At 40.1% G+C, this 11,411-nt stretch overlaps 1 protein-coding gene across 3 annotated transcripts; it reads right to left on the reverse strand.

The window, feature by feature from the left end:
• Window positions 1-3,611: 3,611 nt before the first annotated feature.
• On the reverse strand, window positions 3,612-11,129 carry LOC114474496 (uncharacterized). 3 transcript variants are annotated; one of them, XM_028464866.1, is made up of 7 exons: window positions 10,839-11,129; window positions 8,424-9,521; window positions 7,352-8,087; window positions 6,306-6,514; window positions 5,483-5,589; window positions 5,110-5,224; window positions 3,612-4,493 (listed from the first exon to the last, which is right to left on the reverse strand). In XM_028464866.1, exons 2-7 carry the CDS (start codon window positions 9,375-9,377, stop codon window positions 4,371-4,373), a joined length of 2,244 nt encoding a protein of 747 aa, XP_028320667.1. In that variant the 5' UTR covers window positions 9,378-9,521; window positions 10,839-11,129; the 3' UTR covers window positions 3,612-4,370. The 3 variants fall into 3 exon arrangements, with proteins under 3 accessions (XP_028320667.1, XP_028320665.1, XP_028320666.1); XM_028464864.1 differs by having other exon boundaries at window positions 7,352-9,521; XM_028464865.1 differs by having other exon boundaries at window positions 7,352-9,521; window positions 10,732-10,857.
• Between the last annotated feature and the right edge of the window lie 282 nt (window positions 11,130-11,411).

The following is an 11,411-nucleotide window of genomic DNA, read 5'->3' on the forward strand; positions in this document are numbered from 1 at the left end:
TTTTTTGTAGGTTTTTTTCCCCACATTTTCTTTGTACTTTTTGTTGTTATTGTGTGTATTATTGGATTTATTGTGAGTGTAGTCCCATGCCGGTACCCATTTTTAAACTAAAATTGTCGAAAAAACTTTTAACTTTTTTTCAAAATCCTGCAGTTTTCCACAAATTATTCCCCAAAATTCCTTCAAATTCAATCAAAATTGGTTAAAATGTGAAGATCCTGCAGGAGCTGAAATCTGTCACTTATTGCTTTGATATTGTTTGTGCCTTACATGCTTTATATCATTTATATGTTGAAATGAGTCATTTTTTTTGGCTGAAATCTGAATAAACTTAAGATCAAACTGATGCACATTTGGTTCCTGTTTGACAACATTAAAGTTTATCAGTTTATGGCATTGCTTCCTGTTAAACAGATTCTAATCTGAGCTGAGTCACATCACACACTGTGAACCACCAACACTCATTTATGTATTTCCTTCTTCTATTCCTCACTAATGTTCTCATAATTCTCTGCAAAGATCACATGACGTCCAAAATAATTGATAATAAACGCACTTATTTTGAGCTGAAGACAACAATGTTGGTGCAATGACTCAGCGTTTCCAGATCGGGTGTTACATTAGTATTCACAGTAGAAAAGGTCACGTTAATAATAATCAGAACCATTAAAGGGTTCAATGTTTCCAACATCACTCGTGTTCTTATGTATTTTACCAATAAATAAAAAACGTGCACATTGTTTGAAAATCACCTTAAAAGTACTTTTTGAACAGTTTTACAAGTTGAAATTTAACTGATTGATTTGAGTCAGTGTTTGCAGGAGCTCCTCCTTCTTTCTTTAGTTTCCAGTTTTATTTAATCAATCAACATATTTGCCTCCCATGCAATAATTCCAGCAACTTCTTTTTGTCTGATTTTTTAATAATATGTTAAAGTTGAAATCTGGAGTTTCTAAGAAACGTCTCGATGTCCCGCCCTCAACAGCTCCACTTCCTCCCCCTGCCTCTGCCAATCTACCAGAAGCCACGCCCCTACTTTTCTGCACGTGCACCGCAGAACATAACAAGGTCACATTGATATATGTCTATGGGTCAGGTTAGAGCCATAATCATATTATCCTTGTTTCCGTGCACAGTTCCAAATTCACTTTGATTGACAGTCTCAAAAACAGGAAGTAGAAGCCTATTGGCTGGGTGCACTCAGCAATCATTTCCATGTGTATAGGGGTCTATAGGACGAAGGAGGGGCTTATAAACATTAATATATATGAATGACCACCAGAAGTAGAACATAGTAAAACTAGTTAGACATTTTTAAGCATTTCAAAAGAATCATAAACATAGATTTATCAGAAACTCCAGATATCAGCTTTAATGTTTCATTTATTCAGAAAACTGTTTTTTTTACTTTGATCTCCTGACATGTTTCGATTGTCAACTGTCAGTCTTCTTCAGAGGCGTCTGCTGATTGTTTTGATATTTCCTTGACCTCCGCGTAATAATTATAGCAAGTGCTTTTATCTCATCCCTGTATCAAAGCAATCAGCAGATGCCTCTGAGGAAGACTGACAGTTGAAACATGTTAGGAAATCAATGTAAAGTTCCTTAAAAAAAGTTGTGTGAATAAAAGTAATTTATACTTAACTTATTAGGCTCCCGTTCCTATATTTCATTTTACCAGGGTTGGAATCAATTATAATTATAATGGTGTAATTGATAATTAATCACAATTATGACTTAGTTATATTTGCAATTAGAATAAAAATATCTGTTGTAATTATAATTAAATTGTTGCTGTTTTTTGCTACATACAATACAATTAAATCAATTATTAAATTGCAATTGAGTTCAGATAATTGACTTTGTAATTGTAATTGGCATTTCAATTCTATAGAAACTGTCATTTACATTATAATTATACCTGTTGAACCATGTTACAGTTCCATGTCTCAGACATACGTAGTTAATATTTATTAAAATATGTTTCATATCAACTTTTCCCACGACCTGTTTATTCTTTATTAATTTTACCATTTAAAATAATTAAATCTAGGGGAAAATATTGGGCGACCGGTGCTTAGGGCGTCGTCTTCTGAACAGCTGATTTACAGAGATGCTAACACAAAGCTACACAAAAGCACTTTTTTATTTATCAAAGGCTCAGTAATTGTGATTAATTGTAATTGAATATGAACATGGATAATTGAAGATGTAATCGTAATCGATCCCAACCCTGGTTTCTACCCAACCTGTTATTTCCTCATGAGTTTTCCAACTATGAGGTGGAACTTTATTCATCCCAAAGGATTTCTTCAAAACAACATCCGACCAATAAGAAAGAAGCAAAAAAAAAAACAGGTCATAAATAAACAAAGAGAACGTATAGCGCTCAGTTGTTCTTGTTTTAACGCACTTTTATGGATTATACTATAAACTATAATAATAATAATGTGTGCACCACTTTCCCTTTTCAAATCAAAGCTGTTAAGTCGTCAGTTTTCCACATATGTAAAGTTTCCTGCTGATGAATGAGTGTGTGTTAAAGGTTTGTTTGTGACCTTTTCTTCATCCTATCACATGATCTGAACGTGACCAGGAAGCAGCAGCAGCCGTGTTTATTTCCTCAGGTAAAAGGCGACAAAACAGGCTGAGAAAAATATTTATCTCTTACAGTGAAGTGAAGAAGAAACATTATGGAAAAAAAGTCACACTTTGTGAAAGTCAGCATGAAGGAGGACGAGTGATGAGTGACCTTATGAGGTCAGAAGGTGAGAGGGTGAAAAACGGTCCGAGAACCTCCGTCCTGCTCTGCACGAGTCACTTTTTAATCAAACGTAGCTCAGAGGACGAAAAAGAAGACAAAACAGTTCAAGCATTTCCTCTTCAGCCCCCCATGACCTCCAAAATAAAGGTCCCATAGAGCGGGGACCCTCCAAAATAAAGGTTCCAGAGAGCGGGGACCCTCCAAAATAAAGGTCCAGAGAGTGGGCACTCCAAAATAAAGGTCCAGAGAGTGGGCACTCCAAAATAAAGGTCCCATAGAGCAGGGACCCCCACTGTAGCTGAAGGTGGTTGAACACAGACATGAACATTGAAGAACAGTCATGTGGAGACAGGACCATCTATAAGGGGGAATAAAGGAGAGATTTTTGGGGTCCATCCATAAAGTCAGTAAAATGATGGTTTATTGTTCTATGAATCTGTGATAACCACATTTATTTATTCATCTGAATAATATCCACTGTTATCCAGGAACGTTTATTATTATTATTATTATAGTCATCTTAAAGATGGAAATCATGGTTTAATCACTAATAAAATGGTTCAAAGTGACCAGAAATGGTGGAAAAGGAGGTGAAATGGGATTTTAAAAACCACAGAAATTGGTTAAAAGTTGTAAATTAAAGTGGATAAAAACATAAAAGGTTCAAAGTGTCAACAGAATAACAATAATTTAAAAAGTAGGAACAGTGAAATTGGCAAAAATAATGCTGAAATCTGGTGAAAAGAGGTTAAAAGTGACAATAATGGGTCAACATGTGTGACATTAGGTGTGAAAGTGGTGGAAAGGGTTTATAAGTAGAAAAATGTGAAGACATTGAAATGTGATGTAGAAGTGACAGAAATGTATTTTATTGAAAATAAACATTAGATTATTTAATGTTAATTCATAATTATGATAACATGTAATGATACTAATTCACAAAAGAAAATCAATCTGTGACCATTTTATGGTGCCAACCCAAAGTTTGAGAATCAGTGAACTAAATCTATGATGTCATACGATACTTCTGACCAGCAGCCAATCACAGCTTAGGATCTAATATGACACAGGTTTAAAAAATATAAGAAAACAAATGCATGCAATTTATATTTCTAACTCGCATTTTTTCTGCATTTGTTTATTACTTCCTGTTTTTAAATTAACACATATGCTCTCACACACTCCTGTAGTTTAGAGTTTTAACCACTAGGTGGCAGCAGCAGTTTTTGTCATTCATTTTAATTAGACTTAATATTTTTAATCTTTCATCTCAACAGTTTACAAAGCTTCAGACTCGGGTGCACTCACGTGTTCTCATCACGTGATCAAACTGGATTTTAATCCATGGAAATCATGAAACCATGGCAACGTCTCAGTGAAGGAAAGGAAAAGGACAGAGAGCGTACGGAGAAAAACGGCGTGAGGAGTCGTCACTCAGACACAGAATCAAACAGGATTTGGATTTGAACACAAGTGTGATGACGACGTTGTGTTGTTAGCGGTGATGATGACGGAGATAAAGTGTAAACAGGAAGTGAGACGCCAGGTGACGACGCTGCACCAGCTCAGATCAGCTGATGAAAGTCAGAGTCCACAAACCACAAAGTCACGCCGTCACGTTCCTGTTGGAGTCGTACGAGAGCCGACGTTTGGGCACCGCGCTGTGTGCGTGCTGATTGGCTGAGGGGAGGCCGGGGGAGTGGCGACGTGAAGCAGGGTGTCTGTTCTCCTGTAACGACAACAAGAAGTTAGTTTTATGCCACACACGCACACACGCACGCACACACGCGATCTCAATTTATGGTCGAGTTATAGAAAAAAAAGTAATTTTTAGTTTTTTTCATGAACTTTGACCCCTACTGATCTTTTTACTGGTAGGTCGTACAGCTTTGGTCCAATAAAATAAAATACTCCACTTAAGATGAACTTTTCATAAAAGTAAGAATCAAATGTGTACAATTAATATTGGTAGAGAAATGGAAAATGTTGGTTTTTGACAAAAATGTCAACTGCACATCCTTGATATTGTCTCTGAGACGACATACGTGTTATTAGTGCTGCATTAATAGTCTATAGGAGGAGTTCTACGACAAAGGAGCTACGGAAGAAAAATAATAAGCAACTCCTACGACAACAATGTATTTGACAATTTTCAATTACATGCAATCCTTATTACTAACTGAAGAGGGCAGCGTTGATCATTTTAATTCTATACAGTGGTTTAGTACCTTCTTTATTCAGATTAAACACGAGTTATAACGCGGAGACGAATCAGCGCTGTTGCCATGACGCAGCAGTTATGCATCCAGTGTAAATTGTGGGTGAGTTGGTGCAGAGATACTGACGTTCTTCAGCGGCTCCATCTGCAGCGTCCTCAGCAGTTGATCCCTCGAGGCAGCGTTGGCTCGTTTGAACCTCCGGCCAATCATTTTGTCGAGGTCGTGGAAGCCGTCCAATAGCCTGCAGACACACACACACACACACACACACACACACATATTTAACACTATTTTAAAGTTTTTTTTGATATTCTGTGGCTACAAAACTCAGAAGACCCACAATTGTTTCAAAATAAAAGTATAAAAATGTCATGGCAAAATGCCCTTTTCTCATAAAAGAGGAAAAATAAATACATTTCAATTTAAAACATTTATTCCCTTTGATATGAATTCATGAAACTTTTCCTGCAGGTTAAAGAGCCTGTGAAGCTCCGCCTACCCCTGATCGTGCCTGGCTCCGCCCCGGAGCAGCACACCCAGCGTGGGGACGGAGGAATCACACTGGGATGAAGAGAGCGACGGGAAGGCTTGAGCAAAGACGCAGGTCTGCAGCAGAGAGAGAGAGTTAGTGTCGACTCGTTCACGTTTAAGACGGAAACACAAACTGACTTGGTGAGTTAATGCTGAGTCATCGCTTTTGCTACATTTGCACTTTTTGCAGAAAGAGCCGGAGGACCCTGACGATAAGTGAACCCAAAGGTTGAAAATAAACATGAAAGCTGCACGTGTGTGTGTATCAGAGTCAGTGGAGGCACTGGTCTTTAACAACAAGGTGTGGAGAAATACATAAATAAGAATTATAAGATTTTCCGAAAAAAAAAACAAAACATTTTAATCAATCAAAGTTAAACCTGTTATCTGTGATCTCACCAATTAAATGAATCTAAAAACTTCAGTGTGAAGTGAAATTAAACTTGATCAAAATGAAAATAATAATTTTTCGGGGTCAATATTTTATACCTGCGCTTAATAATAGTTTATTAATTTACAGCAGGGAGAACTCTCATTATGATTATAAGGTTATATTTTTATTCTCTGAATTATTTGATTTGTTAAATCTAGTTACCGTTGTTCTTAAGTTTTAATGTTTTTATGCTCATTTTAATGTTTCATATTTTATAAATTCCTCCCTTCTCTGCTCTTTAATTAAATGAATTCTGTCTGCATTAGTCTCTAAACCTTTATTTTTTAAAAAGATCATTTTTACCTTTTGTCACTAACAAACTAAACTATAATATAATATCATATAAGCACAACCGTACCAGATCCTGATTGGTGGAGGTGGAGATGACGCCCCTCCTCTGCTCTGCTGCACTGATTGGCCACCACTGCCCCACGTCTCCGCCTTTTTCTGACGCATCCTGAGAAAACGCCGTCCAGCTGTCGTCCCATTGGTGGAAGGAGCCGTCCATACATCCTGCTGGTGTCCAATGGGACGACTCCTCACTGAGGGGGGCGGGGTTTCCCAGCTCTGTGAGGAGACACACATGTATGGTTATCGGAAAACACACACAAAGTAGTACAATAATGAGAATATACAACTGTAATGAGCATTTTAACAAGTACACACACACACACAATATGACAACAGATGAACACAAAATAAGAGAAAAATACACAAAATTACAATAAAAATACACAAAATGTCCAGAAAATCCCACAAATTGAATCCAAAAACACAACAACAAACACACACAAAATAAATTAATTAAACACAAATGACAACAAAATCACACAAAGTGACTCTAAAAACAAAAACACACAGAAGGACAGAAAACTACAGTACACAAAATGACTCAAGAAATACACAAAACCACATTAAATAACAGAAAAATACAAAATCACAGAAACCTACATTGAACAACCCCCCCCAAAAAAAACATAAATGACAATAAAATCACATAAAATGATTATTATTAACACAAAAGGACAACAATGACATGAGAAACACGCTATTGGCTAACGATAGCTGTCAGTGGAATATAAAATACCAGAAAACCTAATTAATTAGAAGTGTTTTTATTGTTTAAGCGAAATATTTTAAGTTCTTTTCATATTTTAGAAAACATGCACATGGAAAGTGTTTAAAATGTTCACATTTGGCTGTTAAATCTGCATTAATACAGAAACAAACAAAAAACAACTAAAACAAACAAAGCAACCCTAAAAACTAAAAATACAACACAAAAGCACTTAGAATGACAGGAAAAACAAAAACAAAAAACACTTAAATGACAAAACAAAATCACATTAAATAACTACTAAAAACACACATGTGTGTGCGTGTGTGTAATAAACCAGCACTCACCCAGTTCCATGCTCTCTCTGCTCCCACAATGCACTGGTGTTCTCAACCCTTGGTCCCAGTCCACCTCTCCATCCGCCTGAATGAAGACTCCAAACTCCTCCTCCTCAGCGTTTTCAAAGGCCACGGTGGACGTGGTCGTCTCCTCAGACTCAGACTGGCTCCCTAAGCTCCTCCCACCTCCTCCTGCTGCTGCTGCGGACCCTACTGGTAACGAGCTCAGTGGGAGTGTTGGGAAAGTGGCCGGATTAGCCCAACTGTGGGAATGTGAGGTGGGAGGACCGCAGAGCTCAGTGTCAGCTTCCTGGTTTTTTTCAGCTGGTTTCTGGAGCTTTGTTTCCTCATCCTGTGTTCTCCTCTCCCTCCTTTCTCCTCCTCCTCCATTATCCTTTATTAGGGTCCGACAGGTTCTCTCGTCTTCATCAGGTTCTAGTTCGTCCTGGGTTTCCTGCTCGTGGATTGGCTGAGCCGTCGTGCAGCCTCTGCGTTCATCAGGTGAAGGTGAAACCTCAGTTTTAGAGGAAAACCTTTGACTTTCATCTTGGGTTTCCTTCACAACACTGACATCTGGCTCATTCTGACCAAACTCTGAGGACTCAGAGCTCATGGATGAAGACATGGACTCATGTTCTTCTTTTCCTTCAGCACAGTATGAAATCTCCTCCTGTGTTGCTCCTCCATGGATTTCATCTTCAGCGTTTGGTTTCTCTGTTGAAACAGGAGCATCCAGAGGTGGATCCTTGTTTCCTGAGAGGAACCTCAAGGCGTCGTGGTTCGTATCCTTGTGTTTGGGTGAATGGACGTCTTTGTTTGGAGAAGTTTGCAGCTCCTTCTCGCTCTGAGCTTCTCTCTTCGTTCCAATGTGGAAGCTTTGAGGAGATTCGTGTGACTCTATCCCTCCTTCAAGACATTTTTCTAACTCTTGGTGGTCCAGGTTTCCTTTGCGTTGGTCATCCTGCCTTTCTCCAGCCAATCTTAGACCATCGCCATCACTCACAGATGAGGACCCATTTGTTGCTGCTCCACAGGTTTTGTCTTCAACCTTTAGTTTCTCTGTTGAAACAGGAGGTGGATCCTCGTTTCCTGAGAGGAACCTCAAGGCGTCGTGGTTCGTATCCTCGTGTTTGGGTGAATGGACGTCTTTGTTTGGAGAAGTTTGCAGCTCCTTCTCGCTCTGAGCGTCTCTCTTTGTTCCAACGTGGAAGCTTTCAGAAGAGGACCTGTGAGTGCTTTGATATTCATTTGACTTCACCCCTCCTTCCAGACTCTGCTGGTCCTCCTGCTTTGCTAACTCTTGGAGGTCCAGGTTTCCTTTGCGTTGCTCGTCCTGCCTTTTTTCCACCAGTCTTAGACCATCGCCGCCATCTTTGCTCCTCTGTTGTCGTGCTCTGTTCACGTCGGACACATTCCCAGACTTCCTCCATCTACGTCCCGATCGCACTCTCACCCAGTTTGCTTCAGCGTGCAGGGACGTAGCGGCCCCGGCGTCCCTCCTCCCGGCCGGAGAGTCCTTGCCTCCAGTTTCCCCCCCCAGCCACCCCTTCGCCCTTGCGGGTGGTATGGCAGAGCCAGGTTTCCTCGTCGAGTACAAACAGCTTCCTTTTTCCGTCCGCAGGAAGAGACACTGCGTCTGTGTTTGGCCGCCCCCCTCTGAAGTTTTCAGGGTGGCCACCGTGACCAGAGCTCCAATCCTGGCGTGCCGGGCGTCCATCCCAAGCCCCCAGTACTCCCTACTCAGGTGCACGTCTGCAGGTCTGGGACAGGATGCTGACGGAGGACTGGGACCGGGGGCTTCCCGTCCTCCCTCCAGCAGGTTCCCTGTCCTGCGGCGATTCTTGGAGCAAAGCGCCCAGGCCCGGAGGCCTCGGATCAGCGGGAGGTCTCCCAGGCTCAGCTCCAGGCGGCCGGGCAGAGGCAGCGATGCTTTGGAGCATTTCTGGAGCATCTCTTGCGTGGACGCTGACATGCTCAGACATGGGTAGTTGTTGTTGTTGTTCTGCTGAAGCATGGCGCTCGCCGTCGGACGCATCGATGTGTGAGGGGTAGATTCTCCTGATAAAACTCAACCCGTCACATTCAGAGTCCCACAGACGTACTTTTGGAAGAAAAGGGCGCCAGACATCATGACGCATCCAGAAGTTTCCCTGTGATCAAATCTGACTTTGCCTCGTTGCTGTAGACACAGGAGAAATAAATCAGGAAGAAGGAAAAAAAAAAAACAGACTTTGTACATTATCTACAAATCTGTCATTATATTCTATAAATCACTGGTTCTCAACCTTTTCAACCCATGACCCCAAAATAAAGGTCCCAGAGAGCAGGGACCCTCCAAAATAAAGGTCCCATAGAGCAGGGACCCCCACTGTAGCTGAAGGTGGTTGAACACAGACATGAACATTGAAGAACAGTCATGTGGAGACAGGACCATCTATAAGGGGGAATAAAGGGGAGAGATTTTTGGGGTCCATCCATAAAGTCAGTAAAATGATGGTCTATTGTTCTATGAATCTGTGATAACCACATTTATTTATTCATCTGAATAATATCCACTGTTATCAAGCAACGTTTATTATTATTATTATAGTCATCTTAAAGATGGAAATCCTGGTTTTAATCACTAATAAAATGGTTCAAAGTGAATAAAAATGGTGGAAAAGGAGGAGAAATGGGATTTTAAAAACCACAGAAAATGGTTAAAAGTTGTAAATTAAAGTGGATAAAAACAGACAGAAAAAGTGGTGAAAATGGTTCAAAGTGTTAATATTGGAACAATTAGTTTAAACAGGCAAAAAAAAAAAAAAAAAATGGACATGACAAATGGTGAATATTGTTAAATTGAAAAAAAATAAATAAATGATGAAATCTGGTGAAAAGAGGTTAAAAGGGACAATAATAGGTCAACATATGTGACATTAGCTGTAAATGAGGTAGAAAGAGTTTATAAGTGCTGAACATGTGTTAAAGGTGAAAAAAATGTGCAGAAATACATTAAAATGTGATGTAGAAGTGTCAGAAATGGGAGAAATGTAGCAAAAAATACATTAAAAGGAGCAAAAACATGGCAAGAAACAGTGATGAAAATAGGTTAAAATATGGTGAGTTTGGTGTAGTAAAAATTTGCAAAAATAAGCTCAAATTGTTGAAGGCATCTGGAGACCCACTCCGAGTGTCTCACGACCTCAAATGAGGTTCTGACCCCAACGTTGAGAACCCCTCGTCTAGCAATATCGTCACTTAAAAAATGTAGTAGACGAAAACCATAACGAACATTTTAGTCAACAAACATAACAATGGTGTATATTTAAGTAGATTATATGTAGGAATATATATTTCTCTATGCACGGCCCTCATCCTGGTGTAATAATATTAGCAATATCACGCACACGCTCCTCGTGCCCACGCAGCTCCATTAACACTTTGCAGCAGAAGAAAAGGCAGCAGCTCTCAGGAGATGATGATGATGATGATGATGATGGTTTTCCTCTCTCACCTCCTCCTGGGTCCTGGGTTCCCTCAGCTTGTGTAAAACGTCCTAACGCGAAGCCTGGCGTCGTTCTTCCGGTGGGCCTCGTTCACTAATCACGCGCGCAGCTCCATCACCTCGTGTCCATGGTCCACAGCCTCTCAGCAGGACCAGGACCAGCACCAGGACCAGGACCAGGACCAGGGGCAGGACCGTCGCATCGTACCGCAGAGTCTCCGTCAGTGAGCGGAGGGATGACGGAGGCAGAGCCGGAGGAGGAGGGTCTGAGGCTGGGTCACAGCAGGAGGAGGAGCCGGGCTGGAGGTATGGAGGATGGTTAATGCCACACACACACGCACACGCACACGCACACACACACACACACACACACACACACACACACAGACCTTTCTTGTATTATAGATAGAAAATCATTACATTATCTTATAATATTATATTCTACTTTAAATTTAACCATACATTTATAAAAGGGATTATCGTGTACGTAATTTAATTCTATACATGTTCACATTGGCACAATTGTCATTTCAAAATCCTTGAATTATATTATGTCAAAAAGAAAAACACAAAAAAATACCA

Source organism: Gouania willdenowi, chromosome 13 (genome assembly GCF_900634775.1).
Source record: "Gouania willdenowi chromosome 13, fGouWil2.1, whole genome shotgun sequence".
NCBI lineage: Eukaryota > Metazoa > Chordata > Actinopteri > Blenniiformes > Gobiesocidae > Gouania > Gouania willdenowi.